We start from the raw sequence: 19,829 nt of genomic DNA on the forward strand, positions 1-19,829 counted from the left end.
GGGGGCTTTATCTTCTTTCATTTCTGGATCTATCCTTTTCCTTTTTCCCTTTCAATGACATTTTTTTGCATTGTTCTCATTTGGCTTATTCTGGTCAACGGATTTTTTTTTACACAAAATTCGTAGGGGCTTGTTTTTAAATTCCAATTTCAGTTGCGCTTTTTCATTTTCTTTTCATTTTAAGAAACTTTTCGGTCCCGTTAAAGTCGTTAAAATGATAGAGTTTATAATTATGCAACTTTAAGTCCCAACAAAAATACTCTTGAAATTGTCCAATTTTGTGTTGATACTAAATTCAAGCATATCATACCATACATTGTTTTATGCAACAACAAAAATAATTATGGGAATAAATTTAAATGTGGTTGTCAGCTTTTTACACATATATCTCGATACAGCAACATTCGTAACGAATAAGGAATCGCCCACGTATATATATAAAATATACAACAAAAACAACAACAACGACATCATAAGCAGAAGTACAAATTATTCGGATGATTTTCAAAACCCAGCCACTTGTCAGGGAAGGGGAAAAAAACCTAAATAAATTATATGAAAATGAAATGTGTTTAAATTTCTCTCAAATGTACGTGACTCATTTATGAGGAAAAAGGAAAGAGAGCACAGTGTTGCGAATGAATATGGCACACATTTTAAAATTATGACAACTTCTATTAGAAAGGAACGAGACAAAATGATTTAAAGTTTGCACACGGTGGAACCACTGAGTCCCGCATGCACTAACATTCGAACAAAAAACAGATACTTTCGGTTTGGTTCCAGAATGTGATTTACCAGTGGAAACCAAAAACCATACAAAACCATCGAATCTCTTTGTTTATGAATGTTTGAAATATATTCCCTGTTTCTATTCTTATTGAATCAATTATAAAGGGGTCGAGGATCAGCAACTACAATGAATTATTAACTAGACCTCGCATGAAGTTCTTCAGTCTTATTGAGAATGTTCATAAATTTTTCAAAGAATTTTCTTGGTTGGTTTCTTCTTATTACAACGCCATCTTTTGCAATGGGAATTTTTCTCCCCGAAGTATTTTAAATCCATTCGGTTGATTAGTTTTCATTTTGAACATGAAAATTGTATGAAACTTGAAAAAATAGCTCAGAAATTTATATTCGAAAGTCTTTTGCCATACAATCTGGCTGCATCACGAAAATAATAAACAATTATATATATACATATGAATTTTGTATGAAATAGAATAAGTGTTTTGTAATAATGTCAATCATTTTAGCATTAGTTTATATGCATTATTTAATACAGACTTGAATACTTTGTTCCTTTTTTATTATTTAAATCCAAATGTTTTTGTAATTGTTCACAAATTATTTTTAATTTCGCTATTAAACCAAATCTAATCAGAATATTCGATTAGAATATACATTCACAAGCCAAACAGAAAGTTCTCCGTGATAATAATGTTTGAAATTGCATTCAGCGATTTATTTTTTCGATAGTTTTCATCATTTGAGAGAATTTAAGCGGTAGTGTGGAAATAACCACAAACATATGATAGAAAATCCCATGACTACGGTTGATTTTCCAATTTCAAAAGACACAATTATTATTTTCGTGTTAGAATTTGAATCAAATGACGCCATCTATTGCAAAACTGTTGAATTGCGAGAAAAAAAGTTAAATGAACTTCATTCTATTATAAATTCCTTAATAATTTAAATTGCAAATCTCAAAATTGTAGTTACACATTTTCTACAAAATTGTTGAACTGCATTTGAAATAATGCGACGATAATGCGACGAAATGAATGGAAATGTTAGTTTGCCTACTCATCGTCCGACGACATAATAAGCCGAAGGGTTATGTTACGATATGACTTTGACATTTCGTTGCCTATGTGTATGTGTTTACACCGTCGATATCATTTGTTTTGTGATCGAACACAATTCGAATAAATGCACAGAGTATATGAAAACAGTGAGTTATAAAAGTCGAATAAGTAACCGATTACGGAAACGAAACCAGTGATTTTTTTTAATTTATTAGTGATTCAATCATTATTTTACTACAGCGATGTCGTCCGTAGAGTCAGAAATTGGTAAAATTAAAAGTTCTTTCACGACCAAAGAAACAGAATCGATTGCATCGCGCCTAGAATTCGTTCATTTGCAATTACGAATTAAATGTGACCAATGTCGTTGATTCAACATTTCATAATCTTGATGATGCGGCAAATCTGATTTTTTGTTTGTTTGTTATTCATATGATTTTTCGCAAAGAGAAAAACGAATATAACTGAATGATTTATTTCTTTCAATGTGCACAGAATTGCTTGAGCGGGTTCTTTTTCGATTGGGCACAACCGAAACTGATGAACAACTTGAAGTATCGGTCAAAAAATTTCTGACACCAGTCTTACTGAAAATCACATCGCCAAACGAATCCGTGCGATGCAAGGTAAGTCTGTTGACCATAACAAAGCAACAGTCAATGGCAATGCATTTAATTTTTCAGGTGATGGAAGTTTTGACGCACGTCAATAAACGATTAAAGTCCAGACCATTGGTTCAGTTACCAATTGATGCATTACTTCAGCAATATCAAACAACTGATTCAACGTTTTTGCACAATTTTTCCATAATTTACATAACAATGGGATTTCCTCGGCTTAGCCAAGAGGAACAAACCAAATTGGCCACATACCTATTGAATTGTTTAGAAGGAAAACCAGAAAATCATCAAGACAAGTAGGTGCACCTCTCGTTTTTTGATTTCGCATCGTTTTAACTATCGTTTTGTTTTAGATTATTGATGTTAGTGTTGCCATTGTTGGAATCGATCGAAATACCAAAAGATCCGGTAAAACGATGCACTCTACTTGGTCTTAGCGATAAACCGTCGACAAAAAAGCAATTTTTGGCACTTTTACAAGATGTCCTACTGCTACCGTACGGCGTCATTCAAAGTGACGGCGAAGTTCCGGCAGGAATGAGCTCATACGCATTCAAACGGGTCATTGCAAATGAGTGGAAGGCCGAAGAATTGGAAAACCTGAAAAAAGGCATTTGCCGTTTTCTATGCAGCGGTGTATTTTCCGATCATGATATTTTAACGTTGCTAGTTCTTGCTTCGGCCGATACACGATTTAGTGTTGCAACACCGGCCATAGCCGAACTAAGTAAAATCAATTCATCGCTTGATTGGTCAGATCCAGAAATAACAGCACCATTGTACACACTATTTTTGGGAAACGGTTTAAAAAATGCGGAACGCAAAACAAGCGCATGCAGTGCACGTGTTCGTCAAAAATTGTTACAGTATTTGCTAAAGAGTCGAGGCAAAGGAATCAATACAGTGCGTGGCATTCAAGTAATTTTCGAAGCACTTTTCGGTGAAAATAATAATCAAAAATGCAAAGTATTAGCACTTCAATTTGCAAAGAATTTGATTCGAGAGTAAGTTTAATAAGTCGTTTTTATTATTCATTTGTTAAATTAATCCCTCCCCTGAGAATGTGAGCACGCTGCATTACTGTTTTAGAATTATAGAATCAAAATTACAGGATAGTGATTGAAGAGAAAAAAATATATGTTTTTGCTTTTGTTTCAGTGGTCAAAAGGAGCTAATCGATAAAATTTCCAAAGTGATTTTGTCGGGTGTATCTAAATTGATTGGAGTTGAATCAACTGAAACGGCTGATATTCAAAACGCAGCATATACAGCGATTGCAATGCTGGCACGAAAATGTCCGGACATCGTCAATAAAGATTTGCAACTAACCGTTGCCTACTTTAATCATTTGACACAAGCTCCAACCGAATTGCACGATTCCATTCGTGAAGCATTAATTGCCATTGCGCCCGCATTTCAATGGAATAGCGGTGGTGGTGCTGCCGACGATGATACAACGGTAAGCACATCGAATTCGAAGGATTTTGTACCAAATTCAAATCAAAAACTACTGCTTGCCATGCTGAACGAACATGCCGAATCGAAATCGACCATCGTACAAAATGTTACTTGCATATTTTTAACCATTTGTTTCCCGGATCACTTCGTGCCTGCACGATATCTCTTGCTTTTGATAGCTGGCGAAAGGTACACCATGGCATTCTTCTTTTTACGTAACCACGTACGTTCAATTAAAATATCAAATATTTCTTTTTTAGATCATCATTGCGTGAAACAATCACACAACACTTATACGGAGTTTCAAAGAAGGATCACATAAATTATTCGTACATATCGACGATTGATGATGCATCGACCATAAAAACTGAAGCGCTTGACGTGAATCAATTATCAGCCGAACAGCGTCGCGTTATATTGCCTTCGTTTAAAGAGATGATCAATCATGTGTATGAAATGAATCAGAAGCGATTGAGTAATTCATCGACACAGCGTTATGTTTACGGTCGAGCCACCCTTACCTATTCGTATGAAGTGTACACAGAGGTGACATTTTGTTTTCAATGCGAGAGATTTCAATCAATTGACCTTTATTATTCTCGTTTAGATTTTGGACTATTTGCGATTGTGTCTGTGGTATTCAGCGGGCATTCGATCAAATCCAAATAACGCAAAATTTGTATCCAAATTGAATACGTACATTCAAAACAATTATGAAGCGAACGAAGAGAATTTCCTTCAAAAATATTTGATGTTGGTGAAACAGATTTTGGTGGCAAAGCGTGGAAATATCGAATTAATTTGCATTTATGATTTATTAAATGCTGAATTACAAACATTAAGCCAACAATGTTACGATTTGATGGATAGTTTTGCATTGTCATTGAAGGATGTTTCGGAATATACGCGAATTTTGGTCTCACAAAGCATCGGAATTCTTTGGGCTATTGGAAGTTCATTTGATCAGTTTAATGCTTATGTGAGTGTAATTTTAATTTTCCGTTGCCTTTCGAAAGTTTGAGTTAATTCCGAACGAAATGAAGTACATTTTCAGAGTTTATTGAAATATTTTTTTTCTGGCCATTTTCAGATCAAAGAAGTATTAAATTCGTTATCACAACGACAAATCGAGCATCGTCATGGTAGTTTACTGGCATTGTCGCATGCAATGCATCGTAAAATTGTCTCATACCGAAAATCAAATGAAAATATCACATCCGAATGGGCCGAATTGAAACAAGTCATCGTTTTGTTAATCGATCACTTGACCGATCAACAGCCATTGCTGGTTTCGGCTGCGATTAATGGAATTTCTTTGATTGGTTCGGTGATAAAATTACCATTACCTGATTGCACGGAGAGTGATGCTGGTTCGTCTTCGACAACAACAACCTATGATGCTGACGATGAACAAATGGATGTGGATGGTGAATTAAATGAATACAGCAAAGCGTTTGTTGCACAAAAAATTCTATTTCTATTGAAAAGTGCACATTCACGGCCGAAAATCCGAGAGGAAGCCGCTCATTGTCTTGGCCATTTGGCCATCGGAGACGGTGCCTATTTTACTCAAGGACACTTGAAAGCATTCACCAAAATGATTAAATTGGTTTGTGTGATATTTATTTTAAAAATTATCATTGCAAATGTTCACACTAAATTCGAATTTACAGACAAAAGATCCCGCTCTGAATATCGCCATTGCACAATCGATCGTTTTGACAGTTTTGGGACATGAAATTGATGACAATAAAGAAAGTCATGGCGAAACATTGAATCCACATTGCAGTGATAAATGTTTTGACGAATTTTTAAACAGTATCATACGAATGGTGGCGGATCCAAACCCAGCATCGCGACATTCAAGTGGCATATGGCTATTAGCACTTGTAAAAAATTGCTCAAAACGTTCATCGATCTACAAACGAAAAGATATCTTACAATATGCATTCACCGAACTATTATCAGATGATAGCGGTGAGTTTTTGATCTAAAAAAATTTGTTGTTGGTTCAATAATTATCGACGATATCGATAATGAAGATTTTTTTTATAAAAACTGAATGATTTGTTACAGAATTTGTACAAGATGTGGCATCGCGTGGCCTTGGATTGGTGTATGAAATGTCGGCAGTGAAAATTCAAGGCGATTTAGCCAATTCGCTATTGAATCAACTATTAGGCGGAAAACGGCAGGTGAATCAAGTCACCGAAGATACAAAACTATTCGAAGAAGGCGTACTCGGCAAAACTCCAACCGGGTAAACATGACTTTTATTTTCTCTGTCTATTTCTCTCTCTTCAATAAGTTTTCTCTATAATTGGTTAAAAAAACGTTTGTCAATTTCAGTGGAAATATAACAACGTACAAAGAACTGTGCAGTCTTGCGTCTGATTTGAATAAACCAGAGATGATCTATCAATTCATGCAACTCGCCAATCACAATGCGACGTGGAATAGTAAACTGGGTGCAGCGTTTGGCTTGAAATCAATATCGAAAGGGGCCAAAGATCAAATGAAACCATTTTTAGAGAAAATTGTGCCACGTCTCTATCGTTATAAATATGATCCAACGCCAAAAATTCAGCATTCAATGATTTCCATATGGGATTCAATTGTAAGCGATTCAAAAGAAACAGTTGAAACATACTACTGGGCCATTTTAGATGAACTATTGAAAAATTTAACGGACGTTGAATGGCGTGTACGAATTGCATGTTGTTTGGCTGTTCGTGACTTAATCAAACGTTCAAATGGCCTCAAATTAAGATATCACGATCGTCTTTTATCGGTCAAAGCAAGCACCAGTGATAACGATACGAAAATGGAAATTGACGAAGCCGAAAATTCAAATCATTCGGTTCATTTGGGCAATGAAGAAATTCAATGCAGTGAACCGGAACTGTACACACTCTGGATACAGTTGTTCCGTGTTATGGATGATGTGCATGAAGGAACGCGATTGGCTGCCGAAGGAACGGCCAAACAATTGAGCAAGGTGAGTTTGTTTACACTCGTGGTTCCACTTCACAGAAATGGTTAATAAGCTTTAAACTTTTTTTCAAAGATTTGTATCGTCGCCGCATCAACGAATAATGGGAAAGCTGGTGAAATTGTAGCAAGCACTTTGATACCGGTCCTATTGAATATTGGTGTAACGAATACGGTCGCCGAAATTCGTTCGCTCAGCATGAAAACGCTATCCGAACTGATTGATTCGTCGGGCTCGTTGTTGACGCCACATCTTCAAGTATTGGTTCCATGTTTATTGAAGGCCACCGGTGAATTGGAACTACCAAAATTATCGTATATGTCAAATCAATTGGGTGGCAATGCGGATGCTCAAGAAATGATCGACTCGGCCCGAGCCGAAGTGGCCAAACAACATCATTCAACCGAAACACTCACCAAATGCATTCGATATATTGAATATGATTCATTGGAAAAGATGACACCCGATATCGTTGAATTGATGAAGGTCACCGTCAATTTGGGAACAAAAATTGCGTGTGCGCATTTCGTTTGCTTGGTAAATTCACATTCTTAATTAATGGATCGGAATGTTAAGGAGAAAAAAAACTTACGTTTCGTACTTTTTCGGTTTGTTTTTTTAGATCACGATTCGATTCCAGAAAGAGATGCAACCCTTAGTTGGCAAATATCTGAGTGCATGTTTCAATGGTCTTAAAGATCGTAATAATATTGTTCGAAAATACAACGGATCGGCGATGGGACATTTGGTTGGAATTGCAAAGGTAATTTTCTCAATTTTTTCGCAAATATTTTCAAATAATTCGTTTTTTTTTTTCGTCTCACAAAACAGGATCAGTCTGTGATTCGTCTCTTCACAAAGCTCACCGATTTCTACTTTGAAAATCAATCAAACAAAGGTATTCCGCAAACAATATCCGCAATAAATAAGCGTCATCAAGAAATTCTAAAGGATTATTCGGCGCACATATTGCCATTGATATTCTTTGCGATGCATGAACAAGTCAACGATGACAATCGTACAACGATTGAATCATGGAAAGAGCTATGGATGGATGTGAGTCCCGGCGATGCTGGTATTCGTATGAATCTTGAATCGATAATGCCAATGTTGGAAAAATCATTGAACGATTCATCGTGGAGTATAAAGGCACAAGGTGCGAATGCAATAAATACGATTGCAACACGTTTGGGCAAAAATTTAGATCATGCCGAACGTAATCGTTTGATCAATGCTCTATTGCAAGCAATAAGCGGTCGAACATTTCAAGGAAAAGAACGTTTACTTGAAGCATTGGCCAGTCTATGTGATGGACTGAAAAAAGATGATTCACAAATTCATCAACAAATTATCGATTCGGTGATGAAGGAATGCAACAAAGAAGAGCCAATCTATCGAACACATGCGCTGAAAGCAATCGGCGATGTGTTGGAACATTTGGAAGAGGATCGTTTTGAGGAATTGTACAATATGATTTGGTATTTGATTGATAAAAAGGATTTGGCATCGGTTACCGGCGACGATGAAGAGAAAAATCTATCGTCTGACGAACGAAATAAACGTGCTATGATTTTTATCAATTTAAAAGAAACGGTTTGTGAAACAATGGGCAAAGCATGGCCAGCCCATTCATTGGAAACACAGAAAAAGTATCAATTGATGTTTGTCGAACGATGTGTTCAATGTTTGCAAAACAATACTCGTCCCGTGCAATTGGCATTGCTGATTGCATTAGGAAAATTTGTGGAACGTTTGAAAATTCTTGAGGTGCCGAGTAAATCGAATGCGGAAAGTGCAGGCGAAAAGAAATTTAAAATCGATGAAAATGAGGGAATTCTTCAGAAAATCTGCACCGATATTTTATCGGCCGTGGTCTCGGTGTCAGGTGATGATGCAAATTCAAGTTTTTTTTAAGTGCAAATACATTTCTGAATTGATTGAGATTTAATATTCAATACTTTTACATTCTTTATCCGTTTAGCCATTCCACATACGGGTTTGAAAAAGGAAGCGCTCAATATTTTATTGACATTATCGAGTCGTCTGATTGAAAAACAAGCAACACATGAACTGGCACTGTTGAAGCGAACTTTCGATGAGATTTTGGCTACACTGCAACGTGACAATGCACCAGAGATTAAAATTCGAGTGAAGGACATCGAAGAAAAATTGAAAAACGTCTAAATCAAAAGGGAAATCGAGTAATTTGTGGTGTTTGTAAAAATCTCGGTCATTCTTAATATAAAAAGAATAAAATTTCAAAATAATAATAATAATAATTTTAAACATGATTTGTTTTAATTGAAGCTTCATTTCGGATTTTCATGCCATTCTACATGTAAGCCGAAAAAATGTAGCGAAAATATGCTTTGCCCCTATTTAAAGTTCATAATTGATGACCCTATCCACATTCCAAGTCGAAAAAATTATCCATGTAGTTCATAAAGCGACAAGAAAAAAAAAAAACATATGTAAAAATCTCATATTCATTTTCTTTAAATTGCGATCTAGAGCGTATGGCAAAAACTTTCTTCTTTTAACGTGTTGTATTAAATGTCAGAGATCTGTCAAAAAGACGCGCACACTATCACACCGCGAATTTTACTTCAGTTTGTCGGTCCGTCAGTCATAATATAAGCGGTGACATACATAGCGTGTGTTTGCGTGCGATTAGCAAGATAAGGTGTTCTACGGTGGAAAATTATTATAAATACTGCTGTTGTAGCACGAGAGATCTAGAGAAATAAAAAAAATATAACATACACAGCGAATAATCATCGTTGTTCAACTATCTGTCCATTCAGCTTTCGATACATATATATATATTCTCTATCTCTGTCCCTTGCTGTGACACATTCAGTGCGCTCGCTAGGCAGTGAATTAAATGGAATAGATAATATATTAAATCACAAACAGTTAAGGTAAAGCACATATAGTATGTATATCGTTAACAATCGAAAGTCTGTCTTTTTCGCAATTTAAGTTGCTGCGTAACTGAAATTAAAACAAGAAAAAAAAAATAGTGTGTCATTCGGTCTGAAGTATTTCATGTTCGTGTGTCGTTAATAAAAACCACAACAATTGTCTTTAATACGCCAATTTCTTTTTAGACAATTTTGAATATACCAATAAATAAAACCGCTATTTCAATGTCGCATCTCGTCGGCATAGTATCAAATTCGGTGGCCACAACATTAACAGCTTGTTTTTTTAAATGTAAGAAACGAAACAAAAAAAAAATGATTATTGTCAATGCAATAAAAAAAATCGTGATTATTACGATATCGTATTTTTTTTGAAACGATAATTGTTATTGACAATGATGTTTTGATTTCATGAAACAAAAAAATGTGTTTGTTATTATTGTCGTTGAATGTGTGTCTGTGTTATTGTCTGTGTGCGAAATTATCTATTCACCGTATACTTTATCATTGATTTATTGTCTCATTTGACTTTATTTTCCGCATCACTAATTCAGTTCAAGCTTGGCGCACCGTTGGCATTCGAGGTTCACATAGCTTAACACAATTCATCAAAATGAGCGATTTTAGCGTTGAAATTCTACCAGCATTACAGGACAACTACATGTATTTGGTATAAGCAATAGTTTTTTTTTTTTTCTCATTTATCCGTCGACCTTTCAAATAAGAACGAATGTGTCGAAAACACACACAAAAAATTATCGGACCCTTACATTTTTTCTTCGTTTCTTTAACTTTGTAGATTATCGACAATAAAACGCGTGAGGCAGTCGTTGTAGATCCCGTAGATCCCGAACGTGTGTTAACAGCGGTGTCCGATCAAGCGGTTCAATTGAAATCGATTCTCACCACACATCATCACTGGGATCACGGTATTATATTTCCCCTTTTCCCCCGTATTTTAAATGTTTAATTCAAAATTTAGTGGAAAAATGAAATTATTTTTTTTCTCTTTTCTCAATTTAAAGCTGGCGGAAATGAAAAGCTAGTCTCAAAATTTAGCAAATCGTTAAAAGTGTATGGTGGCGATGATCGTATTGGTGCTTTGACCGATAAAGTTAAACAAGATGATGAGATCCAATTGGGAAATTTAACGATTCGGTGTTTATTCACACCATGCCATACAACCGGTCACATATGTTATTACATTGACTCACCCAATGGTGATCGTGCTGTGTTCACAGGCGATACCCTATTTTCCGGCGGTTGTGGTCGATTTTTTGAAGGCAATGCCACAGATATGCATGCCGCACTTATCGGTAAACTGTCCGCACTCCCAAACGATACGAGTGTTTATTGTGGTCACGAGTATACTCTGCAAAATTTAGCATTCGCAAAACACGTTGAACCAAGCAATCAGGACATTCTCAAGAAAATCGATTGGGCCAAGAAAATGCGCACTGACAACATTCCGACGGTAATTGATCTTTTATAGAATCGTTTTTTCCGTAGAATATATCCGAGCCAAATAAAAAATTAACGCTTAAGCACTGAATTATCGAAGTAAATCTATAAAGAATTTTTTTCTTATGGAAAACATACACAGAGAGTCATGAACACAACATACACATGACTGACACAACGATGCGATGCTGTTCTCACTGTTATTTCGAATGGACCAAAGAAAAATAGGCGTTAGTGCAAGATTCTGTGTATACATTTCCAAAAGAGAAAAAAAATGATCATAAATTTACTACGATACGCGCAAGAGCTTATTTTTGGGCACGGTTCTATGTTACGGGTTGTTGTATAAAATTGATTTTTCAAACTGTCGTGTTTTTCTTTTATCAAACAGGTGCCGTCAACGATTGGTGAAGAAAAATTAATCAATCCCTTTATGCGAGTCAATCAAGTAAGTGTTCAACAGCACACTGGTAAAACTGATGAGATTTCGACGATGGCTGCAATTCGCAAGGAAAAGGATAATTTTAAAGCCTAAATCCAAAAAATAAGATTATTTTTCTATTATAAACCAAAAAGAAACATTCATTCTTTACCGATTATATCATTCACAAATACTTAAAAACACGTTTAATTTCCAGTAAATGGAAATCTAAAAAAAAAACATCAAATATGATTGCACGTAAATGCAAAAAATAAAGAACGCTGGATCAAATTCGATAATTCGTTTATAATTCTTATTGAATTATTTTCACTTTATTTTTTCTTTGAATGAAATACGTTTTTTTCTTCTTTTTTTGAAAAATTGTTACTCTTTTTTTTTGTTTTCTTTTGCACATCTAAAAATATGTTGCTCGAATCGTTTATATTATCATACTTTTTTACTAATAAAATAAAAATACACGAAAATAAATGCTTGGTTGTTTTAATAAAACTTATTACAGAAGAGAATTTGAATCACACCACAAAAATGAGCAGTCGTCTTTTTTGTCTTTGCTTTTTCATGCTTCGAGGGAATTAATTCACGTTGAATATTGTTGTCATTTTGGGTTGCGGCGAAACTCTTTGGCCAGATATCATTTTTTTATGTGTGTGTGTGTTTTTCGTATGTTTTATGTACTATACACATCCTCATTTGCGTATGAGGCGTGCGGGTAATTGCCATGGGTGAAAAGCCGTGAAAAATTGCTGTCTATCCCTGAGCTGGGTATCACTGGTATCATATCCCTGTGGAAATAAATGCAAAACGAAAAAAAAAAACATATTTCTTTAATTATACGAGAAAATACCAGATTTTTTTTTTTTGTTAGCCTCTATATAAAAAAGACACATTTTCTTCAAGAATGCACATCACCGGACAGATTTTAAGGGCAATCATTTTTCATTTAAAAAATATATATTCCAAATTGACATTGAATTATTGCTTTTTTACACATTTTTTTCCGATGAATTTCCTCAGAAGTAATCTGGACATTTCGATTCCGTTGTGCATTTCAACTAAAAAAAAATTTTTCGTTCCTGTGTATATGTTCCAATATTTGTGCCGCACATCCAAATGACCAAAAAAAAATGCTTCATATAAATTACGAAAGAAAATACATATGTTTTTCTTTCATCCTCTCTGCAGCAATGGTGCAACAAGTGATTTGGATGGATTGACCCATTAGAGGAAGTGCCATTTTTTTCTTCGTCTGAAATTCTGCATGTGGCACAAATTGCTCGGTTTCAATATGCCTATTTCTACTGTAACACACATAAATTACATTGCATTTAATAGCATTTATACTCACAAACGGCTCTGCGGAGTTCGATCCCTTTGTCGTCGATTCTTAAACCAATTTGACACTTGTGTTAAAGTAAGCGATGTCTTTTTCGCCAGCAACTTCTTCTCCTCGGGTGTCGGATACCTAAATACGCAACGACACACACGCACAAAAGAAATCGAAACAAGTGTTTAGAAAAATCGTTTTAATAATATTTTTTGTGCATTATACACAGATGATTCTATGATTTCCATTGTATTTGGGAAATATACAGTTATTTCAATAGAATTCACTTTCATTTTCAAAAATTTTGTGCGACTGATCAGAACCATAATGCCTTTAGACAGATTTTTTGGCACGACAGTTCACCAAAAAATCACACCGTTAACAAAAAAAAAAATACATAATAAAATCGTTGAATTTATTACCGATTACGTTCGTAACAGTCCTTGAGCGCATTTCGACTTTTTTCCTTAAAACAATAAACCGTCTCTTCACCATCCCAAATCGTTTTCGGCAGCGGATATTTTTTCCGTATACGATATTTATCGACGGCTCCTGATATTTGAAAATCAAATTAAAAGATACACATACACACACATTAAGTTTTTTTCTTCTTCTTTGTACTTGTTATTGGTTTCATTCTCAATTTAGTTCTAACAGTCGTATTGACATCGTTCTAGACATTGTTTCACTATGTTTTGCGATAAATAAACATAATAACAATCAAATGGTTTTAAGTAGATCATTAAACAGAAGTCAAAATACCAATAATATGGTATGGTGGCAAAATTTAATGGTTTTACTTTGAATTAATTTCCATTTAAGACTATAACTCATAAAAAGAATGAAACAATTATGCATAAAAATGTCTTGAATTTAAGTTTTCTTTCGAAATCACATTTAGGAAGATATTGATAAAAAAACATCTTCAATTTGGATCTCTACGTTTTTCTACCAGTTTTCCGAAATGCAGTTTCAAAAGAACAGTTCAACGCGAGAATTTTTTTATGCAAGGAAAAAAAATACAAGAAAAATAAATACAAACCTAGTCGACGATCTCGAACTTTTTCGGCTTCTTTGTAGTGCGCTTTGAACCAAAGCAATTGCAATTCGTTGTGAAATTTCGCGGAAAAACAATGTGACTCGAGCAATTTGTACAGATCATGATAGAGACCTTGGTGGTATGCAACTACGGCTCGCGCTCTTCATCACAAATGAGAATAAGAAAATTGTAAATAAAAAACGGTTTTTTTTTAAATCCATTGGTGGCATTAAAAATTTAAATTTGTAAACAAAAATAAGGGGTATTTTGAATCGGAGTTTTATGGTCACATAGCCAAGCGATAAGCAGTTATTATTACTTATATTTATGCGAATGCAATCAAGAATGTGGAGAAACTTTGGTCAAAATAGCTAGTCATCGCATGGCTGTGAGACAGTTAAACTTTGACGTAATAACAAATCGTTTCCGAAAAAGAACTGCTCAGAATGTTTCTTTGAATTGTAAAAGGATGATGTAAAATCAAAAAAAAGAAAAAGATATTCACCTTAGAATACTGTCGTTCGGCCGAACCAATTCACTTTTGGGCAGATTATATAAAAGTTGTGCCAATTTATCAATATCACCTTTTTGTTGAAGTGCTTCGCACAAACACACTATATGATCGGGACTAAAATCGAATGTTTTGCGTCCCATTTCTGAATTAAAAATTCCCGATGAGCTCGTCGATTGACCATTCGGCGATAAAACTAATGACGGTGACACAGCATAAGCTTGCGATTGATTATCTGTTTCTCGATTTGACATTGAGTCAATCAGTCGACTGTTTTCTATATGAAATAAAAATGTGAAAGATTTTCCATCATTAAATTAAAGTTTCTTTGATCCGAAAACGGCGACTTGGTCTTCCTAAACTGATTACATTTCTTCTGATTTGATTAAAATCGTTTCGTTCGTGTCTCACAAAATGTTTACAAACTATATCAAAGTCTAAAACAATATAACGCAATTAACGCGATCACTTATTGTTTCGTTCGTGAAATTTCGCATTTAATCAAACACGTTAATATCATACACTTAAATTTGAATTCAAATTATTATTACGTAATTGACACTTACCGAAATCACTTTCTGTTTTTCGCACAAACATTTTTTCGTTGGTAAAATTTTGAAATTTTTCCGGAAAGAATAGTGTGGTTTTGCAAAGTGTGGAATTTTCGGGGGTGACATTATTTCGATAACCTGCACGAAGAAACAAAGAGAGAGAAAAAACACACAAAAAACTGATCTTTAATAATAAATTTATCACAAAATGCCTCGTTTTGATCATTCAATCATGTTTGATGATGATTTTATGATGAATAATTTTCATTTTTTTTGTTGATCAATGAAATAACCAATTAAACAAATAACTGACCTGACGAATTGTCAGCATTTGAATTATTGTTTGTTATGTGATTATTGTTGTTGTTGTTCACGTTTGTATTGTTGGAAAGTGCTAATGGTGAATAGACCATCGTGGTTTTGCTATTATTTTGTGAAATGATTCCGTTTGCTTTGAGATTATGTCGCAGAGGATCGGTGGGACTGTTTGAATTGGAGCTCATTGCATGAATTGCCGACATAATTTTTGTTTTCTTAAATTTCGTTGCGTCTCCAAAATCACACTGACTTTTAATTAAACACACTAAATCACATACATTAAAAATGTTTTGCACCTTAATTCACTAATTTGTACAAAATCTATGACTATTTTCTTCGAAGATTTAAACTCAGTCACTAGACACTGAATCACACTTCCTTCGATTGACTCACTGGAAATATTTTACTAAAATTAAACGTAAAAAAAATATGTTGTATTGCAAAAAAGACGATTACATGTGTTTGTCTTTGAATTTTGGTTGGTAGTGAGGAAAAAAATGAACTAAACGGCTCATGTACAGTATGAGATCCTAAAGCCTTCTGAAGCAAACAAATCCAACCAGTTGATTGCAAAGTCCAGCTGAAACAAGCGAAGGGAACGTGAAAACGGAGAACCAAACAAGAAAAAACGGGCACACACACACACACCAATTGTTCATAGAGAGAGTAAGAGCTAAAAAAAAGAACAGCGCCGGTTTTCGTACAAAATGCACACACACATACATTGTATATCTCAACCCACAATATGAATATGAGACCTCTTATAGGCGATTAAACTGTACTGCCGTTTGTCGTCGAACATGTGTGAAAATCACTGAAAATCACGATATCAACAAAAAGGGCTCTGCCAATGTGAAATTGGAGATGCGACAGCCAAAATAACAACGACAACACAAAACAACGACGACAATAACCAACAGGCAAGCAAATTCGAGTGAATTGTGTGTTTATGTGTGCTCTTTTTGTTGTTGTTGTTGCTGGTGCTGTTGCCGCTGTTGCTCTTGTCGTTTTCGTCATCATTGTCGATCATTGAGATTGCAATCGAGGGGCTGGATTTAGGACATATTTTTTTTCACTCTCTACACTGTTCTCCTGCTCTTGTTTGTGATCGCTGATATGCTTACCATCTTCATAAGAGGACACAGACTAGATACCAAACGGGTATTGGTTTATCCTGCGCAAAATCAATGCCATAGCTCCGCCTATATCACAATTTCGTTTGGTTTATTTTTGTATTTTGTTTTTATTTTTTGCTTCAATTTTTTGCATTTGTTATCAATAAAAAAAACTGTTACGTTGTCCGATATAAATGCCATGATTTCGAATCTATTGACAATTTTTAGACCGAAACTCATTTTAAATGTAATCTGATAAAGAGTTTTTTTTTCATTAAGGAATAATAGATTTCTATTTGCAATTGAATGCTTTTGATACAAAAAAAAATGAACTGTTTGATTGAAACCACCTATAAAAATTGATTGGAATAAATGGCAGCCACTCTCAGCTCAGTTTGAATCAGAAATGTGATTGGTTTTTTTTCTTCAAATTTTTAATATGACACTTGCTCTCGTCAATTCTTCTCTAATTTCCATAAATTTGTATTTACATTCAAATCATATTTAATAATCATTTATACGAGAAATGCGAATTGAATTGAACATGTTTTCAAATGTGATTGAATTGCGTATGTTTTTGTTTGGTCGATTTGAAAGTAAAAACAAGTAATGTTCTATGAAATTGACACGAAAACAACAAGAGTTGAGATATTTAAAGAAGAGAATGAGAATAGAATGAATTTGATATGAGGCGTCGTCGATCTGGCATGTTAAATAGAATATATATATGAAAATTTGCTGACACATTAATTTTTCAATTTAAATGGAACAGTTTCTAATTGCGTTGACACTCTCTATATGCTCCAAGACAAACGCGACCGATTGCAAGTGTGAGAAAATAGTTCGCAAGAAAGCGACCACATTCTGTGGAATTGCCAACAGTCGATTGTCATGCTTCTTCTTTTTTTTTGCAAACTTAGAAACTAAAGTTTTTTTTTTCCTTTTTTTACAAAAATAACCACTTGCAACTAAAGAAAAGAAAAGAATAAAAGAAGAAACATTTTTTTATATGGATTATTATGGACGGGTAACCGTGCGCGCAAAAAGTGAAATATAAAAAAAGACGTGTCAAATAAAACGCGAATAGACGAACAACAAACAAAACAATGTAACTTAATATTGGTTTGCTGTGTTTACGTTTCCATTCGCTCTTATTCGATTTATAATATATTTAGTTTTGTGTGAATGAATTTTTTCATTTTTTCCCATTTCCCTGTATTTAAAAACAATGCTGCACTTGCATTTTCATCGGTCAATAGAACGCGATTTGATACCGACCAAACTGTTCACAATCCTTTTTCCATAAATCAAAATGTCGCGCGACTTTTTTTCGCTTCATTTTTGTGCTGCCTCATTTTATTTTCTTTATTTCTCTTCTCTGTATTATGCATGTAATTGCGGGGAAAAATATTAATAAATTTGAAGAAAAAAAAAAACGCATAATTATTCAACTAGTTTATTATTATTTTGTACGAAACACATTGGAAACTGTTTCAATGATTGAGAAGTTGACATTAAATGCGATTCGTTGCAGTCAATTCCCAACGGGACTAATTAAAGGTTTATAACCATTACACAACAGCCACTTTATGACCATAATTTGATTTAACTGATAAAAAAAAACCAATGATAGATATAATATTATCCCCCCTAATTCAATTTTCAAATGTTATTTGGCTTATTCGTTTTGATTAAATAAAGAGAAAATCATGATGAAAACTGATTTCTCACAACAATTGGTTTTGCGTTGTTGTCGTGTTTTCTTTTCGTCGGTTAAGCCACTCCTTCGAATTCTTGATGCGATTAGGGATTCGCAGTTGCTTCACAAATATATCACACAATCGCCTTGTTTGTCGTGTTCACAAATTTTCGCTGTTCCATTTAAAAACGGATTCAAATTACAACAAATTCATGGCTCTATTCATGTTGAAGCTCGCCCTATTCAAATGAGAGAGAGAAAGGCAAGAGAGTGAGAGAGAAATAACAAATATTGCGAAAAGAGAGAGAGAGAGAGAGAGAGATGAAGAGGAAAAACGCACCTAACATCCAAAATAAGCGTTTAAATGAGCAATCGCAATTGTAAAAAGACAACTGAATCTCGTGAAAATGAGCACAATGAGCGTCAAATAACAAATATTTTTGTCGTCGTTGTCGTCGTTGCTCATGCGAATAGAAAAATGTGAAACAATTCACAATTGACGCACATTTAATTCTTCTTCGTCTGTTGCAAAAATCCTAGTGATTATGATTTTTATGCAAGCTGGAAATAGTTAAAATGACGATAGCGTGAGTGAGGAGAGTGAGAAAACGACAAATATGTTATTATCAGCATATTTTACATTGAAAAATGTGCATTTTTTTGTCCTGTCACAAAGCTGTTTTTCACAAGAAAAACAGTCTTTTGTGCAGTCACATTCGCTATCATCAAAACGCTTTGCTCGTATTGTGTCGAATTAAACAAAAATATTGCGAAGTGAAATCTCGGCAATAGATCTATCTTTGGTGTCAATGCATAAAATCCCTTTTTGGGCTCTACACACTGATTTTGATTTGAGCAGTAAACACGAGTTAACACGGCGATATGGTACGTCCGCAATCGCATTTGGTACTCAGAACCGAACACAGAATTCGGTGAGAATGTGAATGAAATGGCATTTACGAGGACACAATGTAATCAGAGCTCCGTCTCTTACTCTCTGCTACAAATGCTAATTTGAGTTTTCGATGGTGTTGCGTTTCGTGTGTAATTTAAAACTTTCAATTTCACACTTTTTTTTGTGTGTGTTCGTTCATCCCATTCTCGTGCATCGTGTGTTTTTGCCAAAACGAACAAACGATCAAGCGTACGCAAGTCTGGTTGTTCATAGCAATAAATCTGATGCTTATTAATTTTATTGATCTGATTTTGGGCTTTCCTCTATCTCTCTCCCTCTCTATCTCTATCTCCATCTCTTCTCCTCTCTTTTTTTCAACGTATTCACCAAAATATTAATTGACGCATTTTGCACTAAATATTTTTTTTTCTCTTTTCCTCTCTCAAATTTTTTTTGTGTGTCTGTTTCCTTATTGCTTTGTTTCGAGCATCTCGATTTTCAAAATGCTAGCATTTGTTTCATTGTTCTCATAACTTTCTTTTCCTTCTTCTCTGCCTAAATTTAAAATATTTCCAGCAAATTTGTCATATATGGTGTGTGTTTTTTTTTTGCTGTTTGCAATCGAGAGTTAGAAGCTTATGTGAATCACCAGACAAAGTGGTGCTC

The 19,829-nt window shown here is 34.5% G+C and overlaps 3 protein-coding genes across 7 annotated transcripts; 2 read left to right on the forward strand and 1 right to left on the reverse strand.

Moving 5' to 3' along the window:
• The first annotated feature begins 1,908 nt into the window (after positions 1-1,908).
• Positions 1,909-9,170, forward strand: LOC116352356 (proteasome-associated protein ECM29 homolog). Its single transcript, XM_031784894.1, has 15 exons — positions 1,909-2,081; positions 2,310-2,440; positions 2,498-2,730; positions 2,788-3,438; positions 3,593-4,081; positions 4,153-4,438; positions 4,500-4,871; positions 4,983-5,501; positions 5,566-5,869; positions 5,969-6,152; positions 6,242-6,890; positions 6,960-7,421; positions 7,507-7,647; positions 7,716-8,769; positions 8,866-9,170. The coding sequence occupies exons 1-15, from the start codon at positions 2,057-2,059 to the stop codon at positions 9,066-9,068; spliced, it is 5,703 nt and encodes a 1,900-aa protein (XP_031640754.1). The 5' UTR covers positions 1,909-2,056; the 3' UTR covers positions 9,069-9,170.
• Positions 9,171-9,510: 340 nt separating this feature from the next.
• LOC116352624 (hydroxyacylglutathione hydrolase, mitochondrial) lies at positions 9,511-11,981 on the forward strand. 4 transcript variants are annotated; one of them, XM_031785354.1, is made up of 6 exons: positions 9,511-9,805; positions 9,995-10,100; positions 10,363-10,478; positions 10,608-10,737; positions 10,834-11,282; positions 11,661-11,981. In XM_031785354.1, the coding sequence occupies exons 2-6, from the start codon at positions 10,034-10,036 to the stop codon at positions 11,802-11,804; spliced, it is 906 nt and encodes a 301-aa protein (XP_031641214.1). In that variant the 5' UTR covers positions 9,511-9,805; positions 9,995-10,033; the 3' UTR covers positions 11,805-11,981. The 4 variants fall into 4 exon arrangements, with proteins under 4 accessions (XP_031641214.1, XP_031641216.1, XP_031641215.1 ...); XM_031785355.1 differs by lacking the exon at positions 9,511-9,805 and adding an exon at positions 9,812-9,934; XM_031785356.1 differs by lacking the exon at positions 9,995-10,100.
• A 98-nt stretch (positions 11,982-12,079) lies between these two features.
• LOC116352623 (protein sine oculis) lies at positions 12,080-16,003 on the reverse strand. Of its 2 annotated transcripts, XM_031785352.1 has the most exons (8): positions 15,911-15,933; positions 15,450-15,860; positions 15,152-15,274; positions 14,580-14,862; positions 14,078-14,235; positions 13,458-13,587; positions 13,057-13,173; positions 12,080-12,493 (listed from the first exon to the last, which is right to left on the reverse strand). In XM_031785352.1, the coding sequence occupies exons 2-8, from the start codon at positions 15,655-15,657 to the stop codon at positions 12,379-12,381; spliced, it is 1,134 nt and encodes a 377-aa protein (XP_031641212.1). In that variant the 5' UTR covers positions 15,658-15,860; positions 15,911-15,933; the 3' UTR covers positions 12,080-12,378. The 2 variants fall into 2 exon arrangements, with proteins under 2 accessions (XP_031641212.1, XP_031641211.1); XM_031785351.1 differs by having other exon boundaries at positions 15,450-16,003.
• Between the last annotated feature and the right edge of the window lie 3,826 nt (positions 16,004-19,829).

This window comes from Contarinia nasturtii, unplaced genomic scaffold, assembly GCF_009176525.2.
Source record: "Contarinia nasturtii isolate CC-2019 unplaced genomic scaffold, AAFC_CNas_1.1 Cnas_scaffold_187, whole genome shotgun sequence".
Classification (NCBI taxonomy): domain Eukaryota; kingdom Metazoa; phylum Arthropoda; class Insecta; order Diptera; family Cecidomyiidae; genus Contarinia; species Contarinia nasturtii.